The sequence below is a fragment of the Eumetopias jubatus genome, unplaced genomic scaffold (genome assembly GCF_037043125.1).
Source record: "Eumetopias jubatus isolate StellerSeaLion01/CBP00866 unplaced genomic scaffold, mEumJub1_p1.0 scaffold_6, whole genome shotgun sequence".
Classification (NCBI taxonomy): domain Eukaryota; kingdom Metazoa; phylum Chordata; class Mammalia; order Carnivora; family Otariidae; genus Eumetopias; species Eumetopias jubatus.
In genome coordinates this window covers 16,954,902-16,977,310 of record NW_028274812.1, presented here as the reverse complement: position 1 = coordinate 16,977,310, position 22,409 = coordinate 16,954,902, and the positions used below count along the sequence as shown (strand labels likewise).

Sequence of the window (22,409 nt, the reverse complement as noted above, 5' to 3'; positions counted from 1 at the left end):
TTGTGGATTCTGTAAAATCAGCTGCAGTGTGTGTGTGTGTGTGTGTGTGTGTGTGTGTGTGTGTGTGTGTGTGTGTGTGTGTGTAGGAGAGAGAGCCACAGAAGTTAACATTTGGTTACCTATATTTTAGAATTCTGTGTAACATTTTAGTTTGTTAAACGTGAGGTGAGGAGTCCAGGGAATATCCTCCTTTAAGAAAGTGTCAAAAAAAAAAAGAGGGGTGCCTGGGTGGCTCATTCGTTAAGTGTCTGCTTCTGCTCTGGTCATGATCCCAGGGTTCTGGGATTGCCCTGCATTGGGCTCCCCGCTGAGTGGGAAGCCTGCTTCTCCCTCTCCACTCCCACTCCCTGCTTGTCTTCCCTCTTTCACTGTCTCTCTGTCAAATAAATAAAATCTTAAAAAAAAAAAAAAGAGAAGAAATAGTGTCAAAACAAATAGTTAACTTTATGTATCTATTAGGAGTGAGAGCAGTTCAGGGTGAGATGTGTTTTTTCTTTCTTAATTATCTGACACAGAGTGCTACATTAGTTTCAAGTGTACAACATAGTACAACAACTCTAGGAAGAAAAATGTATTTTTAAATGATCTCTGGTACTTAGATGATGTGCTTTATCATAATTTGCCATCATGTGAAATTCTTCTTTGATTATAGTATGGATTTAAAACTAATTTCTCTCAGACTTTCTATACTGAAAGTGTCTCAAGTTCTGCTTACTTCTTATGCCTAATCATTCTAGATAGGAAGTAAAGGTGACCAGTTTGTTCATTTCTTATTGTTTTTCCTGGCATGTTGATAGTTGAGAAGGAATATAGAGTAGATGGTTAGCAACTGTTCAAGTCAAATAAAGTAATATGTAATATAATACTTCTTTTATTGAGATGTAACTTTTTTTTAAGATTTTATTTATTTGAGAGAGAGAGAGAGAGCACGAGAACTGGGTGAAAGGCAAAGGGAGAGGGAGAAGCAGGCTCCCTGCCGAGCAAGGAGCCTGATGGGAGACTCAATCCCAGGACCCCAGGATCATGACCTGCGCCAAAGGCAGACGCTTAACCCACTGAGCCATCCAGGCGGGCCCTGAGATGCAACTTTGTAGCAAGATTAGAGAAACTTGTTTGAAGTCCATGGAAGCTTACTTTTTCCCCCTGATGTTCAGTGCTTCATATCAACACAGGCTTTCTTCCTTTCCATTTCTGCCAGGATTGCTTCCATTCTTCTGTTTTCCTGGATCAAAAATCTTGGAGTAGTCATTGATTCTTTCAGACTGTTACCACATTAACTCAGCAGTTCTTATGGATACCTTTCCTAGTCATCGCTTCCACTGTTAACTGTATTCTCCCAGCCTGGGTCCTTAGTCTATACTTGGAGTGATAGACCTCCAAGTGTCTGATGGGTTGTCACATTCTCAGTTTCCCTCCCCTCAGCTCCGTTCTACACATTATGCTAGTTTTCCTAAGATAATGCTTTCTGTTAAGTCACTTGCCTGCCCAGGCTTCCCATTGCTTACTGTATCAAGTGTAAACACCTCTTGCTCAGCTTTCAGGCCTCTTTAGGGTCTTCTGCAACCTATTTCCACGCTCCAACTCCATTCCCGTTCTTCAGACTGATCTTGTTTTCCTCCTCATACACTGTGCATTAGGGTTCCTGTTCAGCTGCTCTAACAAAGACCACGATAACAATGGCTGAAACAAAATCAAAGTTCTGTCTCCTGTAACAACCCAAGCATAAACAATTTAGAGCTAATATGGTGGTTCTAAAGTGTTGAGGACCTGCGTTCATCTCTCTTGGGCTTCCTAAAGTCTTCCCTTATCTGAAAGGTTGAGGATAGTTTACCTCCATCATTTCCATATTCCGGCCAGTGGGGAGAAGAATGGGGAAAGAGAAAAAAATCCATTCCTTTTTAAGGGGATGATCTGGAAGTTGCATACATAATTTCTGTGTATGTTCTATTGACAAGAACTTAATTGTAAGACTACACATAACTACAGAGAGGCTAGATAATGCACCCAGTTAAAATTCTACCACTGTGAAGGAAAAGGAGTCCCCTGCCATATCTTACATCTTCCTAATTGGAGGGGGGTGTGTGTGTGTGTATTGTTTATATATTTATATAAATATATACTATCTACGATAACAAGGTTAGAATTAAGATTAATTTTTATTTTTTTAAAAGATTTTAAAATTTATTTTCTTTTTTTTTAAAGATTTTATTTATTGATTGATTTGAGAGAGAGAATGAGAGAAAGAGAGCATGAGAGGGGGGAGGGTCAGAGGGAGAAGCAGACTCCCTGCCGAGCAGGGAACCCGATGTGGGACTCGATCCCGGGACTCCAGGATCATGACCTGAGCCAAAGGCAGTCGCTTAACCAACTGAGCCACCCAGGTGCCCTCTACTTATTTATTTTCTAACTAGGCTCCACACCCAGCATGGAGCCCATCGTGGGGCTTGAACTCACAACCCTGAGATCAAGACCTGAATGGAGATCAAGAGTCAGATGCTTTAACCAACTGAGCCACCCAGGTACCCCAAGATTAATTTTTAGTCAAGTAATACATGTACATGTACATGTAGGATTTTATCTTTTAAAAGATAAAATCCTACACAAGGGCATTTATTGAAAAATAACAATTGCTTGGCTCCATTCCTTCCCACCCCTAGACTCATTGCCTAGAGGGAACCACTTTTTTTTTTTTTAAAGGTTTTATTTATTTATTTGACAGAGACACAGTGAGAGAGGGAACACAAGCCAGGGGAGCAGGAGAGAGAGAAGCAGGCTTCCCGCTGAGCAGGGAGCCCGATGTGGGGCTCGATCCCAGGACCTGGGATCATGACCTGAGCCTAAGGCAGGCGCTTAACGACTGAGCCACCCAGGCGCCCCTAGAGAGAACCACTTTTAACTACATTTTTTTGTTTTTTCTGGTGATTATCTTCATGTCTTTAAATCATGTGGTTAAATTGTCATTTCTTGTTTTATCAACTTCAGACATTATCTGTTGACCTCCTGACAAGATGGATAAGTATTTAACTCTACAAACCCAGCTCTCCCTCATATAGTTATATAATAATTTTTTGCTTCCTTTTTTGTGGTTACCTTTCTAACATTAAGTAATATACTTTAACCTCAGTTTCTTGTTTCATAATTTATAAACTAACACTACCTCTGGTAACCCTTCTACTTTGTAAGAAAGGATACTAGGGAGTTCTCCCTCTCATTGCCCAACTTATTAGTGGCTCTTTTACTTTGTCAAAGTTGATAATTTGTGTTCTGAGCAGTAAATAAATTTTCTGCATTTTGTTAATTTTTAAGTGTTGAAAATCAATAGTCATCAATTGTATGACTATGTCAACATTTGGCTGAGTTATGTAGTCTGCTGTGAGTTTATTCCCTACTTTCTGTTTCCAATATCACAGACCCCTCCACTATTGTAGAGGAATAGTAGGATATTTTTCCTTGTTTTCACATTTGATCAGTTGCTTGAAATCATGTCACATTTTAATTTTCTTCATATCTAAATCATGACTCTTACAGCATTTTTTTTTTTTTCTGGAATTTATCTGTACCCTTCCACCTCTGCACCCTTCCACCATCTGTCAAGTTGAAAAGAGAAACAGACACCTTAACATGGCTCTAATCTTTTCAAATTTTTTATTACTTGACTTATGGCTTGGAATCTATTGCATTCTTCTTTTTGAATCCTACTGACTTCTCTTTTGGATCAATTGCATATTTGGACCAACATTAGCCATTATTATAATTATTATTCTCCCTCTGACTCTACCCCCTCTTGGGCTCTCTCTCTCTTCCACTCTCTCTCTCTCTCTCAAATAAATAAAATCTTTAAATAAATAATAATAATTATTATTTTTAAAGATATTTATTTGAAAGAGAGAGAATGATAGAGAGCATGAGAGGGAGGAGGGTCAGAGGGAGAAGCAGACTCCCTGCTGAGCAGGGAGCCTGATGCAGGACTCAATCCTGGGACTCCAGGATCATGACCTGAGCTGAAGGCAGTCACTTAACCAACTGAGCCACCCAGGCCCCCGCCATTATTATAATTACTTAATTAAGGTCCTTGGTCTCTAAGGCACAGGAGGATTGGGTATGGGTGGTTCTAAAGCTGTTCACTATTTCAGAAAGCCTAATGGTAATTACACATTTACTCGTAATTAGGCTATCCACAAAAAGTGAAACATTAAATTATTTTGCTGTTTGATAAAAATGTTCAAGGCACTGGCAGTTGTATATGTCAAATTACCAAAAATGGCAAAATGACTTAATAACTTAGTAAATGTAGCTTAGTTTAGGCATCTTTCAAAATACAAAATTCAAGGCAAAAATAAAAAGAATCTTGTGGTGAAAATTTTGGAAACCAACCAATAATGGTCTAATAAACCTTGATTCTGAGCCTTGATGTGTTCAGCTTTTTAGTAAATAATGACATGCTTTTAAAAACCATTTGGTGTGGGGTGCCTGGGTGGCTCAGTTGGTTAAGCATCTACCTTCTGCTCAGGTCATGATCCCGGGGTCCTGGGATGGAGCCCTGTGTGGGGCTCCCTGCTCAGGGGAGAGCTTGATTCTCCCTCTCCCTCTACCCCTTTCCCCCATCGTGCTCTCTCTCACTCTCTTGCTCGCTCCCTCAAATAAATAAAATCTTAAAAAAAAACAAAACATTGAGGGGGTGCTTGGGTGACTCAGTCAGTTAAGTGACTCTTGATTTTGACTCAGGTCATGATCTCAGGGTTGTGAGATGGAGCCCAACAATGCTGGGCCTGGAGCCTGCTTAAAATTCTCCCCCTTGTGCTCATGTACACATGTACATACACACACATGTTCTTTCTCTCTCTCTCTCTTTTGCTTAAAAAAAAAATTACAATTTGAAAAATTTGGCAAATTTAGTTGTGTAACCCAGCACCCTAATGATATAGAATAGGGGTCAGCAAACTACACCCCATAAGCCAATCTGGTCTACTGTTTGTCTGTATCTATTTATTTATTTATTTATTTAGATGTATTTATTATATATAGAGAGAATGTGTGCCTGAGCAGGCTGAGGGAGGGGCAGAGGGAGAGAGAGAATTCTGAAGCAGACTCCTGGCTGAGTGTGGAGCCCAAAGTGGGGCCCAATCCCAGGACACTGAGATCGTGACCTCAGCTGAAATCAAGAGTCACAGCCTAACTGACTGATGCACCCAGGCACCCCTACTGTCTATTTTTAGTTATAAAAGTTTATCTTAATATAGCCTTTATTTGGTATTGTTTGTGGTTGTTCCCATACTACATTGACAGTTGAGTTCTTGCAACAGAGACTTTGGACTGCAAAGCCTGAAATATTTACTATTTGGACTTTCATGTAAATTTGCTGATCTATGATATAGAACATTTCTTTTACCCACAAAGTTTCCTGATGCCCCTTTGCAGTTAATCTACTCCTTTTACCCTCACTCTTTAGCAATCACAGATCAGCCATCTGCCACTATAGTTTTGACTTTTCTAGAATTTGATATAAATGGAATCATATAGTGTATAGTCTTGTCTGACTTCTTTCACTGAGATTAGTACTTTTGAGATTTATCCAAGTTGTTGAATGTATTAGTAGTTTGCTTTTTTTGTTGTTTTTTTTTTGTCATTGTGGGGTTTTAATTTTTTTTCTTTTTTGAGTAAGCTCTATGCCCAATGTGGCCTTGAACTCATGATCCCAAGATCAAGAGTCACATGCTGTATGGACTAAGCCAGCAAGGTGCCTCAATAGTTTGCTTCTTTTCAGTTGTTGATTTGCATTTTCTTTTCTTTTTTTTAATAAATGAACCTTTTTTTTTTTAAAGATTTTATTTATTCGACAGAGAGAGACACAGCGAGAGAGGGAACACAAGCAGAGGGAGTGGAAGAGGGAGAAGCAGGCTTCCTGCGGAGCAGGGAGCCCGATGCAGGGCTTGATCCCAGGACCCTGGGACCATGACCTGAGCCGAAGGCAGATGCCCAACAACTGAGCCACCCAAGCGCCCCTCTTTTCTTTTTTTTAAAAGATTTATTAATTTGAGGGCGCCTGGGTGGCTCAGTCGGTTAAGCAGCTGCCTTCGGCTCAGGTCACGATCCCAGTACCCTGGGATCGAGCCCCGCGTCGGGCTCCCTGCTCGGCGGAGAGCCTGCTTCTCCCTCTCCCTCTGCCTGCCTGCCACTCCCCCTGCTTGTGCTCTCTCTCTCTCACTCTCTTTCTCTGTGTCAAATAAAATATTAAAAAAAAAAAGATTTATTAATTTCAGAGAGAGAGTGCGTGGGGTGGGGGCCGGGCAGAGGGAGAGAGGGAATCTCAAGCTGACTCCCCATTGAGCACTGAGCCTGACCTGGAGCTTGATCCCAGGACCCTGAGACCATGACCTGAGCCGAAACCAAGTCAGATGCTTAACCGACTGAGCCATCCAGGCATTTTCTTTTATTGAATTTCTTGAAAATGTTGATTCATTCTTGCTTTGCTTTGAATTTTGCTTTTAGGAAATCTGATGGTTGCCTTTTTTTTTTTTTTACCCTTATTAGGTAATACGATTTTTTTGCCTTGAGGCTCTGAGGATTTTTTTCCATGCCTTTAAAGTCTGAGTTTTTGTTGTTGTTTGTTTTTGTTTTACAGGGCTGGGTGCAGGGGCAGTGGAGGAGGGGCAGAAGGAGGAGAGAGACTCCACACCTAGAACTGTGGGGTTCCATGTCACTACCCTGAGATCATGACCTGAGTTGAAATCAGGAGCTGTATGCTTAACCAACTGAGCTACCAGGTGCCCCTAAAGTCTGATAGTTTTTTTTTTTTTTTTAAGATTTTATTTATTTATTTGACAGAGAGAGAGAGAGAGAGAGAGTGAGAGATGGAACACAAGCAGGGGGAGTGGGAGAGGGAGAAGCAGGCTCCCTGTGGGACTCGATCCCAGGACCCCAGGATCATGACCTGAGCCGAAGGCAGTCGCTTAACCAACTGAGCCACCCAGGCGCCCAAGTCTGATAGTTTTATTAGTATATGTCATGAGGTTGATTGTTCCTGGTAATACTTTTACTTACTTTCTGCTGTTTTTTTAGAATATAGTTTTAAAATTATAGTTTCTGTTTAATCAGCTGAAGTTTTTTTTAATTTTTAATTTTTTAAAGATTCTTTTTTATTTGAGAGAGAGCATGAGCAGGGGGAGGGGCAGAGGGAGAGGGAGGAACAGACTCCTCACTGAGTACAGAGTCGACATAGGGCTCAGTCCCAGGACCCTGAAATCGTGACTTGAGCCAAAGTCAGATGCTTAGCCGACTGAGCCACCCAGACACCCCTTTTTTGTTTTTGTTTTTTTAAAGATTTTATTTATTTTAGAGAGCACAAGAAGGGACGGGAGGGAGAGGGAGGGGGAAGAGTCTCAAGCAGACTGCTTGCTGAGCTTGGAGCTCAAGGCAGCGCTTGATCTCACTCATGACCCAGAGACCATAACCTGAGCCCAAACCAAGAGTTGGACGCTCAACCTGCTGAACCACCCAAATGCCCCTCAGCTGAAATGTTTTGATTTGCATTTTGTTTTCTTTTTACAGTATCTTCGAATGGAGTTGAGTTTTTTTTCTTTTTCCTATTTTTGGACATTTTGTGGACACAGTTCCAGAGCACCTTTTTCAGTATAGTGACTTGTAGTTTCTTTAAAGGTTGGTGATGTGTTTAGGAGTAGTGCTGTTGGAAAAGGGGAGGAGTCGGCACATCTTGTTGCTCTTTTGTTTCTTCAGGATCCTTAATTTTCTTTTCCTTTATTGCTGCATCAAAAGGCACCATTCTTTCCCTGTTTTCTTTTGATTCTCCCCCAGAATCAGAGCTTCTCGATTGCCACTTCTAGTCCCATTGAATTTTTTGTAAAGATTTTTTATTTATTTATGAGAGAAAGAGAGAGATTGAGCAAGCAAGTGGAGGAGCAGTGGGAGAGGGACAAGCAGACTCCTCACAAAGTGCGGAGCCCAATGCAGGGCTCGATCTCAGGACCCAAAGATCACGACCTATCCTAAAACCAAGAATCAGACGCTTAACTAACTAAGCCACCCAAGCACCCCCATTGAATCTTTTCTTTAAAATATATTTTTAATTTATTTTCTAATTTTTTAAAAGTAGGCTTCCCACCCAGCGTGGAGCCCAGTGTGGGGCTTGAACTCACGACCCCGAGATCAACACCTGAGCTGAGATCAAGAGTTACTTAATTGACTGAGCCACCCAGGCACCCCCATTGAATCTTTTTTTTAAACAGCTTTACTAAAGTGTACTTTTATTATATAATTCACCTATTTATTTTATTTATTTTTAAAAGATTTTATTTATTTATTTGACAGAGAGAGACACAGTGAGAGAGGGAACACAAGCAGAGGGAGTGGGAGAGGGAGGAGCAAGCTTCCCGCTGAGCAGGGATCCTGATGCGGGGCTCCATCCCAGGACCCTGGGATCATGACCTGAGCCAAAGGCAGACGCTTAACAACTGAGCCACCCAGGCTCCCCTAATTCACCCATTTAAATTGTAAAATTGTAATTATATTGTCTTGTTTATTTCTAATCCTATATAATAATATCCTAAGTGTGTACCATTGTGTCTGGTATGTATTAGACAGTCAGTAAGCATATTGAGTGAGTTTATAAGGGCTTTACTGAATAGTAACTGTGCATGGTACCATGAGGGTTATTTAAGTTTAACATATTTACTCAATCTCAAAGAATTTATAGTTTATAATCACTGACCTTGCTTTGCTTCTTGAACAATTTATTTTCAGTTGGGCTTTGTAACAGTTTATCTACTTGATTTTCATCTACCCTTGTGGCTGCTTTTTGTCATAATCTTTGAAGGTTCCACTTCCTTTGGACATCTCTTCAATGTTCGCTTTTGTTTTTCTTTTTTGTGTATTCTTCCCTGGCTACTTGAGTTCACTTCCATTGTTTCAGTTACCATCTATATTACTAGAAGTCTGTATCACTGTCCTAGATCTCTTTCCTGAGCCCCAGATCCACATGTTCAGTGGACTGCTGCCTATCTCCACTTGTATGGTTTATAGCCACTAACTGAATAAGTAAGTTATCATTTCCTCCTTACTCTGCTCCTTCTCCAGGATTTCGCAAATCAGTGTATGATATCAGCATCTCAACCGTTACCCATCATCCTTCCTCCAGAGCTAGTTAGGTATATATTACTTAAATTAAATGTAACTCAAATCCTTCTACTTTTCTTCATCCTTAGTGTCATCGCTGAAGACCAGGTTGTGTTTACCTGGGCCATTACAACAACTTCCAATCTTGCTCTCTTCCAGTCCAGTCTCTCCAATGTAACCTCTAAAGTACATCTAGTCATCTCACTCCAGCTTAAAATGTTTGCCTCATTCATTTCAGAAAATGGAATCATCAAAACAGATAAAGTATTTGAAGTAATGCTGGCCACAGACCGTTCCCACTATGCAAAATGTAATCCTTATATGGATTCTCCACAATCAATAGGTAAGGTCTGGATTTCTGAAAATGTCACATTTTTACTCATTTACTGTATAATTTTTGTTAAGTAAAAATGGACTGGGACAGAGATATTTATTATTACCTTGCTAGTTTGACTTTTATGCCTCAGTTAAGTGTCATAATTCCAAACAGAGCCATTTCAATAAAATGATGTTATGTATTAAGTATCTTTTCTATTTTTTCAAACTGTGTATAATACATATGAAAAATACTTTAAACATTTTTCTTACAAAACATACTTTTAATGAAAATTTAAGTTTAAACTGAGTGCTTGGCTTTCTTTAAAACCTTAATGTTGAATGAAGTTGTTTTTCATATTAACATTAGTTTTTTAAATCAATATTAAAGGAAATAAGTGTAATTAAGTGGTTACTGACCTCTCTGCTTCACTTGCCCTGAATTTTTTGGTTTGTGCTTGGTTTTAGAAAGTTTGGTATTTAATTCCTTCTCCTGAAGCAGGTTTTGCTGAACTGCTGAGCCTTGGCAGTGGGCGCCTTTGAGGCTTAGAAGGGCCACAGGATTCTGTCAGCCAGCTGCCATGCTTTCTTCTTTTGAAGCACTATAACAGTCAGCAGAGAAGATCCTGGGGAGCTTCTGAACCCCGAAGGCACCTGCTACCACCGCTCAGTGAAAATTGCTTCAGATGCAGAAGCAGGTAAATAAGTTTTGAGAAAACAACACTGGAAGAAAAAACTTGAAAGCTTAGAAACTAAGAAAAGATTGTGAATTACCATCAGGCGATAGTATAAAGAGTAAACTGAGGTAGTTTTTTAGTTTCTTAAGCTACTTTGATTGCCAGTTGCTCAATAAGTTGCCAGAAATAGGAGGCAATTTAATTTTCAGAAATTTTACATACCTATTATATATGGAAGTTTATTTTCTTTTTATAAACCTGGAGAGAAAACAAGTCATAAACTTATGAACTCAACTTCTTGACATTCTTTCTTAGCTAACTATATGGGAGAAGAAATTTTTAGAAATAGTGGGAGCGTTGTACTAGATGAGCATATTAGCCTTTGGCATGATTGTATTTTCTCATTATAACTGCTACTTGACAGTACTCTAAAAAGCAAAATAAAAGTTTTATTTTCTTGAGATCATAAGAACGAGAAATATTATTATGAAAAAGAATTTGTGGCTGTTAGGAAAGGAGTTACATGGAGCATCTGGTATGTTTTTGCAGCTGAATGTGTCAGTAGTTCTCTTCTTCTTTTACAGGTTTCCAAGCAACAATCAGTGCTCCACACATGGTAAGTTAACTTTGGTCATTTGGATATAAATGGATCACATTTTTCCTCTAAGATCATTTTCTTTAGTAAAAAAGGTTTACAAAAGTTGAGCTTTTAATTAGATCAGTTTTATCATGTATGAGTTTTGTAGATTGGTAATGAACCTCTTATTCTTTATACATGATATATAGAGAGAAGTCTTCTTGGTAGAAACTGTCATTAAAGTTTTTGTTGGTTGTCATTAATATCTAATCCTGTAAAAATTGGATATAAAAGGTTATTTAGTAATGAGCAAATTAAGGAAGAGAATATTTTATTTTTTTAAGATTTTATTTATTTATTAGAGTAAGAGAAAGCACAAGCAGGGGGAGCGGCAGACAGAGAGAGAGAAGCAGGCTTCCCACTGAACAGGGAGCCCGATGCGGGGCTCGATCCCAGGATCCTGGGATCATGACCTGAGCAGAAGGCAGACGCTTAACGACTGAGCCACCCAGGCGCCCCAAGGAAGAGAATATTTTATTTTATTTTTTAAAGATTTTATTTATTTTTATTTGTTAGACACAGAGAGAGAGACAGAGAGAGAGCACAAGCAGGGGGAGCGGCAGGCAGAGGGAGAAGCAGACTCTCCGCCGAGCAAGGAGCCCGATGTGGGGCTTGATCCCAGGACCCTGGGATCATGGCCTGAGCCGAAGGTAGCCGCTTAACCGACTGAGCCACCCAGGGGCCCCAGGAAGAGAATATTTTAAATAATATAATGGATATATTGTAGAAATCTCAAGTTGAATATTATTTCTTTTATTTCATATCTTATTTGGAAAATTCATTACGGATTGGTCAAGTATAGCAGCTATGAAGCTGTATAACTGAGAAGGACCTATTCTAAGTTATCTAGCACTTTTAATCTGTTGGGAATTTTCTTGGGTTTTAAATGTCAGTTATTTGAATGAGTACTCTGTTGGTTTTTGGGGAGAAGAACAATAGCTTTTCTGATTCTCTGAAAGTATTTGGGATTAGAGAAGCTCTTATTTAAATGTAAAGCCTTCTGTATGTTAAAATAAATTTACATATATTTATGATGAACTGTTATACTAGATGAAAATATAGGAAAATTATTATTTATAAACATTAAATAGAAATGACTTGAGGCGCCTGGGTGGCTCAGTCGGCTCAGGTCATGATCCCAGGGTCCTGGGATCGAGCCCTGCATTGGGCTCCCTGCTCAGCAGGAAGCCTGCTTCTCCCTCTCCCACTCCCCCTGCTTGTGTTCCCTCTCTTGCTGTCTCTCTCTCTCTCTGTCAAATAAATAAATAAAATCTTTAAAAAAAATACTTTATTTTTTAATTTTTAAATTTATTTTCAAAAGATTTATTTATTTTAGGGTGAGAGAACACAAGCTGGAGGAGGGGCGGGGGGCAGACTCCCCACTGAGTGTGGAGATGGATGTGGGGCTCGATCTCATGACCCTAAGATCATGACATGAACTGAAATCAAGAGTCAGATCCTTACCAACTTACCAACCACCCAGGTGCCCCTAGAAATGACTTTTTAAAACATGACAACAGATGAGCCATTAAAAAACATATATTTTGCAACATAAAAATTTTGGATTTCTGCAGAGAAAAAAATGTTATAAGCAAAATTAAAAGAAGAAAAACTGAGGGAAATATTTAGAATACATACAACAATCTAGGTCAAATTTCCATATACAAATGTGGGTGTGTATCCTGTAAATTAAGAAGTAAAAGACTGGTGAACCCAAAAGAATATAGTTAAAGTACCAGAATGATAGTTCATAGAAAAAGAAATAGAGATGACATTAGCACTTAAACAAATGAAAAGATGTCATTTTCATTTATATTTATATAGTTAGTAAATTATACATTAGCACTGTAGTAAAGTACCATTTTTCACCTATCAGATTGTCAGAGGTGAAAAAGTTTAATACTTTGTATTGGAAAGGGGAAACAGTTACATACTTTTTTGCTGAGAATAAATTGATAGTATTGGAAGGCAATTTGGCAAATTTATAAAATGTGAAATAAATATACCTTACAGTCTTCAGTTTTATTTCAAGGTATTTATCCTATGGTACATTTTTGTAGGTACAAAATGACTAAAGATGTTCATTGTCACATTATTTATAATAGCAAAAAAAAAGTGATCAGTGATAGTCCACTAATAGTGGATGGTTAATAATTATAGTATATCCATACAGTGAGATACTGGGAAGCTGTTAAATGAGGAATTTCTGTAAGTACCAGTATAGCAAGATGTTCAGGAAGCATTAAGTATAAAAGCAGAGTACAGAAGAGTATTTAGAGTATTCTGCAATATACAAAAATCAAATCTGCATGTATACATAGACACGTCTTCCTCTAGGCATGAAAACTAAAAATGATTTCTTCCGAGGTCAGAAGTAGATGATTGGAGGGATGGGAATGAAAGTGAGATCTGCTTTTCACTCTGTACCCTTTACATGTTACCAATTTCTTTCTGTTTTCTTCTTCTTTTTTTTTTTAAAGTTTATTTATTTAAGTAATCTCTACACCCAATGTGAGGCTTGAACTCCCAACCCCAAAATCAAGAGCTGCATGCTTCTCCAACTGAGCCAGCCAGATGCCCCCTTCTTTGTTTTTTTTAACCATGGAATAGGAATGGTTTCTTGTGTTTTTTTTAATATTTATTTATTTAATTTAATTTATTTATTTTTAGAGATTTTATTTATTTGAGAGAGAGTGCACGAGCTAGCACAAGCCAGGGGAGAGGCAGAGGGAGAGGGAGAAGCAGACTCCCCCCTGAGCAGGGAGCCAGATGTGGGGCTCGATCTTATGACTTGAGCCGAAGGCAGACACTTAACTGACTGAGCCACCCAGGCACCCAAAAAGGATGCATTTTTTTTTTTAAGATTTTTGTAATTTATTTGACAGAGAGAGACACAGTGAGAGAGGAAACAGAAGCAGGGGGAGTGGGAGAGGGAGAAGCAGGCCTCCTGCTGAGCAGGGAGCCTGACGCGGGGCTCGATCCCAGGACCCTGGGATCACGACCTGAGCTGAAGGCAGACGCTTAACGACTGAGCCATCCAGGCGGATGTGTTTTTAATCACTTATATATCCTTACCTCTGTCTCTTAATAAGGAAAATGTGTGTATTTATGTGTATGTATATAGTCACACAGTACATCTATATGTATGCCTGTATGTACAAACAGTAATAATACAGTGATAATACAGTGTCCTTTGATGCTTGCTGAACCAGGATGTGAGTAGAATAAAATAGTATTAATTGTATTATACAAACAAGCATTTGTGATTTAGTATCATTTATTGCATAGATCTTAGAAGTATTAAAAGAGAAACAAAGTGAGGAGCAAAGATAAATGACATCTCTGTTTAATGAACTTTAAAATCACAGACTTGCTTGGAAGTATCTACAATCCTGGAATATTTTCCAAAGTCTTAATTGAAAATGTGATATATGCATTGGGTAAGAGATTAAAAGCAACCTGTTAAAATGGCATCCTGGTAGCCGTGAGTACACATAGTATGCAGATATTGAATCCTAAATACCATTTCTCACTAAATGAGACTAGAGCTCCTTAGAAAAGTGACTGAATATTAGAAAGTGAGGAAGTGCTCAAAGGTTGATGGGGTGATGCTGGAAGGACATATGAGCAGGTTTGAAGAGATTCCCAGAGGCCAAATTATAGACAATTTGAAAATGGAAAAATGATAGATAATGAAGGTAATGGATTGTAACACTGTGAATTAAGAAACAAAAATCCAGGGTGCCTGTGTGGCTCAGTTGTAAGCGACTGCCTTCAGCTCAGGTCATGATCCCGGGGTCCTGGGATCAAGTCCCACATTGGGCTCTCCCTGCTCTGCGGGGAGCCTGCTTCTCCTTCTCCCTCTGCCTGCCGCTCCCCTTGCTTATGCTCTCTCTCTCTCTGTCAGTAAATAAGTAAAATCTTTAAAAAAAGAAAAGAAAAGAAACAAAAATCTATGAGTTCATAGAGATTAAAAAAAAGCAAGACGGAAAAAAAAAGAAAAACAGAAGAATGCCAATTAATACATTTGGAGGGAAAAATAGAACTTTAAAAAAAATCACTGTTCTGTAATCATCAATATGATTGAATTGGGCAGAGATCATCAATTAATCTAAAACAATTTAGAGAAAGGTTATTGGGGAACAAAAATGTTCATGTAGTCTCAAATTCTTACTCCACATATTACTTATTAATTACTAAGAGAAAATTATGTCTTTGAAAAAGAGTGATCTAGTCGTTAACCATATTTACTGAGTGGTTGAGCTTGGCAAGTCCAGAGGTAAGGTGACCCGATATTATGTGCTTCCTGATGTGATGCAATGGGAGGTGCCTAGCAAGCCATGTGTGCTGTTCTTGCTAAGTCTTGGATCTGAGTCTAACCTTGAGGAAATTCACACATCTAGAATATGGGGAATTATGTGGGACAGCCAGAGAGGACTCATTAAAGGAGTCAGTGTTCTGAAGAATGGGAAGTGGTAGGTAGAGGAGAATTGAGGGGAGAATATTTTATATTGATAAATGCAGTGCATGAACCTTGAATGGACTGGAGAAAAAACAGCTGTAAAGGACATTTTGGGGACGGTTGAAATTTGAGTATGATGCATATGTTAGATGATACTAAATTGATTATTTTCTTGAGTGTGTTAATGGTGATGTGGTTGCAAAGGGAGATGTCCTAGTTTTTTTAGCAGATTCATGCTGAAGTATTTGGGGGTGAAGTATTGTGATGTCTACAACCTATTTTCAGATGGTTTGGTAAAACAGTTGGCACAATATATAAAGTGGGTGACTGTATATAAGGAAAAAAATGGTATTCAATATATTTGTGGGTTTAAAATTTTTTATAATTATGAAAAAGAACTTTTAAAAAACTTAGTTTGAGGATTTAGAGATAAACATGGGTTATCCAAAAAAATATTAGCTAGGGTGATAAAAGCATTAAAAAAAGCTAATGATTGTGATTGAAGGCCTTGACATTTTAAATCTGAATGGGACTTTAATAATAACTCACCATGCTCCCCTTTTTAAAAAACTAAATCTTATGCAAACATAGTACTGAAAAAAATATTCCTGGGGTTTGTTTTGGAATTAAGATGGTCCAGAACTGCCTGTAGATTGGGGATTGGTACCTTAAAGAAGTCCTTTTTGTCCTTTGATTTCTGGGTCTGGAGATCCAGATATTGCAGAAGTTACTTTGTTTCTTTGATTACTTCCGTATTCTTCTAGTCCCATGCTTGTTACCTTATTAGTAGAAATCATTAAACCTCATAACTGATTGTTGTAAGAGTCTGATGAAAGCTACTTCTGATGTTTAATCCAGAACTCTTTTTCATGGCATGAATGTTTTTCACTCTTTAGGCAAGAGCCTCTTTTGAAAAGCAATCTATATGAAAAATTGATAAAGTTAGTTTTCTATTACTCTTTTCCCAGAACACACCCATCCTCAGTGTATATTTGTGTGTTATCCCTAATGGGCTTTTGTGGAACCTTAATGACTTTCTGGAACACTGTTTGAAAACCCTTGGATTGTGTGGTTTTATCTCTTAAAGGCCTTTATTACATTAGTTGTGGAATAGTAGCCTTAGCTTTTTCTTTTTTAACTTTTTAATATGGAAAGTTTCCAACACCACATATACAAATAGGATAATATAATGAACCCTCGTGTAGCCATCATCACCTTTAATAATTACCCAGTTTGTTAATCTTGTTTTATCTTTGTCTTCCTCTTGCTGAACTATTTAAAAACAAATCTCAAACATAATATTATTCACCCCTAAATATTTAAGTATAAATCTGATGACTTTAAAAACATGACTACAATACTGTATCATACCTAACAATGTTCCTTAGTATGTTATTACCTTACACATAGTCCATGCTCAGCCTATACCAGGTGTTTCAAAAAAATTGTATTATGGTTGTTTGCTTAAATCAGGATCCAAACAAGGTCCAGACATTGCATCTTTTTTAGTCTTTTTCAGTCTTTTTAGTACCTTTTAATTTTAAAAGACCTCTTTCTTTTTTTAAATACCACTTATTTATTGACAAAACTCATCCATTTGGGGGCGCTTGGGTGGCTCAGTCGAGTGTCCAACTCTTGGTTTTGGCTCAGGTCCTGATCTCAGGGTTGTGAGATTGAGCCCTGCGTTGGGCTCCACATTCAGTGCAGAGTCTGCTTAAGTTTCTCTTTCCCTCTCCCTCTGCCCCTCCCCTCTGCTCTATCCCTCCCTCTCCCTCTCCCTCTCTCAATAAGTTCTTAAAAAAAAAAAAAACCCTATCCATTTGTCCTGTAGAATTTCCCATATTCTAAATTTGGTTAATTGTTTCCTAGTGGTATTTAACCTATTCCCCCCACCCCGACACACACACACCTTTCCCCCGCCCTTTTCCTTTTCAAGAACACTGCCCAATGATTTTTTCTGTTCTGTCACATCAGGGGTACATGAAATCTGATCATGCACTTTTAGTGATTGGAATACATAGTCTTTTCAATAACTTTTTTTAAAGATTTTATTTATCCATTTGAAAGAGAGAGAGTGAGAGCAGGGGGAGGAACAGAGGGAGAGAGACAAGCAGACTCCACGCTGAGTGTGGAGCCTGACGTGGGCCTCAATCCCAGGACCCTGAGATCATGACTTGAGCTGAATCCAAGAATTGGACGCTTAACCAACTGTACCATATAAAACTCAATAATATTATACACACTTGGTAAGGTACACAAATCTTAAGTGTATAGCGTAATGAATGTTCACATATGTATACGTGTAACCACCACCTAGATGAAGATCAGAATGTTTCCTATGTCCTAGCAGGCTCTCTCATGCCAGTTTCTTAGCCTTTACCCTCTATGTAACCAGTATTTTGGCTTTGGTCACCTAAATTAGTTTTCTAAATAGGGAGTTTCCAATATATCCTCCATTTTGAACATTACCTGTTTCTGATGCTTAAATTTTTTTTTCTTTTTAAAGATTTTATTTATTCTAGAGAGAGAATGGGGGGGAGGGACAAACAGACTCCATGCTGAGCGTGGAGCCCCATGTGGGGCCGATCCCATGACCCTGAGATCATGACCTGAGTCAAAACCTAGAGTCAGACATTTAACAGACTGAGCCATCCAGGCGCCCCTCTGATGATTTTTTTTTTAAGATTTTATTTATTTATTTGAAAGAGAGAGAATGAGATAGAGAGGGAGCATCAGAGGGGGGAGGGGAAGAGGGAGAAGCAGACTCCCTGCTGAGCAAGGAGCCCATGTAGGACTCAATCCTGGGACTCCAGGATCATGAACTGAGCTGAAGGCAGTCACTTAACTAACTGAGCCACCCAGGTGCCCCCCTCTGATGATTTTTAATAATGAACATAGCAGGCATTTAAGGACAGCTTTTGAGATAACATTTATTAGTTCTAATCACATATTTTGGAAAAGCATGGAAACATAAGTTTATAAAGAGGGAGTAGAAAAGGCTTTATTTCTTGGTTTGGTCCATAGTGTATCCAATATAATTTTATTTGATTAATTTATATATACTGTAAACATAAAACTATATATCCTTTGCCCCCCCCAATTCTACTTCTAGGAATTTATCCTATAGGTACACTTTATAAGATTTTTTTTTCAAGATTTCATTTATTTTTTTATTTTAGAGAGAGAGAGCATTAGTGGGGGAAGGGGCAGAGGGAGAGAATATCCAAGCCGACTCCGCTGAGTGTGGAGCTGGATGTGGGGCTCGATTTCATGACCCATGAGATCAGGACCTGAGCCAAAACCAAAAGTCAGATGCTTAACTGACTGAGCTACCCAAGGTGCCCCACTTTAAAAGATTTTTATAAAGATTATTATATTATCCTACACATACACCTTTTAAGATTATTTCATATCTTCTGTTATAGAAGATTGGAGCTAACTTAAAAATCCCTCATTAGGGATTTTTTTGGGGGGGAATTTTTGTTATTATAATATACATATAAGAATATACTTCTCAGCGATAAAAAGGAATGAACAGGCTATTTAAGTATTGATAAGAAAGGTTCTTCAAGGGGCGCCTGGGTGGCTCAGTCGTTAAGCGTCTGCCTTCGGCTCAGGTCTTGATCCCAGGGTCCTGGGATCGAGCCCAGCATCAGGCACCGTGCTCCGTGGGAAGCCTGCTTCTCCTTCTCCCACTCCCCCTGCTTGTGTTCCCTCTTGCTGTGTCTCTCTCTGTCAAATTAAAAAAAAAAAGGTTCTTCAAGATATAATAAATGAAAAAATAGATACATATTTGCTTGTATATGCATAGAATGGATATGTTTGAAAAGAATCACAAGAAACTGACAACATAGATTGCCTTTAGGGAGTGAAATTGGTTGGGGATGGGGAAGGTTACAGACGGGTGGGGTAGAGACTTCACTGTAAATCCTTCTGTAGCTTTTGACTTTGAAATAATTAAAAATAAAAAATTCACACACTGGAGATCTAAAATTACTAAACATTTTATATAAATATAAGAATTTAGTCTGAAATTTTCTTACATAATTCTGTAAATGTAAGTATATAATATGTTGTGTTTTCATTATGTTGGTAGATGACAATTGTAGAAAAATTGGGGGATGCCTGGGTGGCTTAGTCGTTAAGCATCTGTCTTCGGCTCAGGTCATGATCCTGGGGTTGAGTCCCGCATTGGGCTCCTTGCTCCACAGGAAGCCTGCTTCTCCCTCCCCCACTCCCCCTGCTTGTGTTCCCTCTCTCGCTGTGTCTTTCTCTGTCAAATAAATAAATAAAAATCTTAAAAAAAAAGAAAAATTGGTAGGAAGTTGGCAACTTTATTTGTATGCCATGGTATATATACTTTATAGTCTTGAAAAAAATTAATATTTGCTTTGTTTTCTTTTGGCAGCATGCATACGCACTAGAACTTCTATTTGATCAATTGCATGAAGGAGCTAAAGCTCTCGACGTAGGATCTGGAAGTGGAATCCTTACTGCATGTTTTGCACGTATGGTAAGAGCTTTCTTTTTCATTCTGTTCCAGCAGCAGCATATTATATATTTGGCTGTACATTTTTTTACTAGCAGTTTTTGAGGTTTTTGTTTTTAATTCTAATATAGCAGTTGGAATATGTATCACTTAGGTTTTTTTTGTTGTTGCAAATAATAGAAGATTTGGTCCAAATTGGCAGAGTAAAAGGGAATTTATTTGGCTTATATAATGGAAAAGTCTAAAGTATATCTGGCTTTTTGTGTGGCTGGATTCAAAAGAAGATCAGATGTTGTTATTGACAATGGGTTTCTCTTTGGTTCTTGGTTTGGTTTTGCTTTCCTCCAAATGTTGGCTTCAGTCAGGCTCTTCCTTTGTGATTGCAAGATGGCAACCACTAGCTTCCAGACTGCATTCTTTCACATTTGCAGCTGGTAGAAAATGATATAGAGAATCTGATTTCCAAACACTACTCCAGGGTTATTAGAAATGAGAATAGGGCGCCTGGGTGGCTTAGTCGTTAAGCATCTGCCTTTGGCTCGGCTCATGATTCCGGGGTCCTGGGATCAAGCCCCGCATCGGGCTCCCTCCTTGGGGGGAAGCCTGCCTCTCCCTCTCCCACTCACCCTGCTTGTGTTCCTGCTCTCGCTGTCTCTGTCTCTGTCAAATAAATAAAAAAAAAATCTTAAAAAAAAAAAAGAAATAAGAGTAGAGCATCTTTTATATTAAGAAAAACTCTTAGAAAAATACCTTGTTTATTATACTTCAGGTTTTATCACCAGAGGCTTATCTTGGTTAGTGACTATCCAGAGTCTGGCTGGAGGCCTACTCAGGCACTTTGAGTAAAGGTTTATCTGTGCTCAGATAATCAAATCAATTTGATTATTCTGAAAAATCTTGTCCCTGAGGGCCAGATAGGAAGGTTCTGGTCTAGTTAGGTTAGGATTCATGGATGATGCATCTTGGACTAGAATCCATCTAACTTGCTGTAAATATGTAAGTGGCAGACCACTAGCTTGTAAGCTCCAGAGAGGCGGGAATTTTATTTAATTTTTTTTTCCTTTGATGTATCCTAAGCATCCACAACAGTGCTTGTGAAATAATAAGGACTCAGGTATTTCTTTTCAGTTGTTTTACTTGTTTTGTAGAAGTTAAGCCCTCCCTAATGGAATGTCAGGATTTTTTTTTTAAGATTTTATTTATTTGAGAGAGAGCATGTGCTAGAAAGAAAGAACACGAGATAGAGAGAGAGAGAGAGAGAGTATGAGCAGGGGGAGGGGCAGAGAGAGGGACACCCCTGGACCCAGGGATCATGACTTGAGCCAAAGGCAGACATTTAACCAACTGAGCCACCCACACACCCTAGGATTTTTTTTTTTTTAAGTTTAGACACAGTATTTACTTAATGACATGTTCTTGATATTTGACGTATTTATGGTTTTAGAGAAAAATACATTTTTTAAAAAATTATTAGATTTCTGAATTATCTTTTTAAAAGTAGTGTTAATTTAATGTCTTTCACATATTTACCATGTGCTAGTTAGTGTTCTAAGTGCTTTTCGTGTGTTCTTTTATTTAATTCTCACATCATTTATGAGGTACGTACCCTTTTCCTCATCATTTTACAGTTGAACCTAATTCATAGAATAACTTGCCAGGGTTGTACAGTTGTAAGTAAGTGATGAAGGCTAGATGTGAACCCAGGTTGTCTGACTTCAGTCTTTATTTTGCTAAATTTATTTTACAATTAGTATTTATACTTGGGGCCTTTTTATACTTTTATGTATTTTATATTTTCCGCATGTGGCAGTAGAATCAGGTGTAGAAATCCCTATAGAATTTTTTATGTAACATTTTAATGTTTAAAGTCACACTTCTGGTGGAATTTAAATTAAAAATGATTGCACCAACTACCATTTAATATTAAGTGCAGTTTAAGTATTTAATATTAATTTATTAAACATTTTTATTATAAAGTATTTAATATTAATATTAAGCATTTAATATTAGTTAAGCAGTTAAGTCTTATTTCAGGGTTTGGGGTTTAAAAATTAGAAATTGAAGAAAAAGGATTTTTTTTTTAGTATTGCAAGTTTCTGTAATTTTAGCTTCTTAATTCCTGAAACGTAATTATCCTTTTGAGGATTATAGCTGAAAAAGTTGTATTTGGTAAATATTTTATAGTAAACTGAATAACAATCAAATTGGAGGCTTGAGCTGTTTGTCTTCATTTCACATTGCAAAATATATGACTTTAGGTGAGGAAACACTTTAATGACACTTCAGAAAGACAAATTTAGGGCAGTGAGCTATTGAATTATTCCCTTATTTCCAGGTTGGCTCTAGTGGAAAAGTTATAGGAATTGACCATATTAAAGAGCTAGTAGATGACTCAATAAATAATGTCAAAAAGGACGATCCAGTGCTTTTGTCTTCAGGAAGAGTGCAACTGGTTGGTGAGTATCAGAAAACTTTAAAAATTTCCTCTTTGGAGAATTTTTATTTTCAGAAGATCCCATGCAAGCTAAATAATACTCAAGCTAATTTTTGCTTTTTTAAAAAACATTCGCTTTTAAATACTAGGTAAGGAAAACAGTTACTGTAAAATGTTATGCTGGTTCTACCTTGACCATGGTGGTGATACATGACTGTTAACTATTTCAGAAAATGCTCATGTTGTAAATTCTTTCTTCATTACTT

General features: G+C 38.1%; 1 protein-coding gene across 3 annotated transcripts in view; it reads left to right on the top strand.

Moving 5' to 3' along the window:
* PCMT1 (protein-L-isoaspartate (D-aspartate) O-methyltransferase) overlaps nt 1-22,409 on the top strand; it is a 43,490-nt gene that overhangs the window by 5,727 nt on the left and 15,354 nt on the right. For all 3 annotated transcript variants that reach the window (XM_028103369.2, XM_088023841.1, XM_028103370.2), the window contains exons 2-5: nt 9,368-9,472; nt 10,706-10,737; nt 19,629-19,733; nt 22,045-22,165. In XM_028103369.2, coding sequence (XP_027959170.1) covers nt 9,368-9,472; nt 10,706-10,737; nt 19,629-19,733; nt 22,045-22,165 — 363 coding nt within the window. The remainder of the gene's footprint in view (nt 1-9,367; nt 9,473-10,705; nt 10,738-19,628; nt 19,734-22,044; nt 22,166-22,409) is intronic.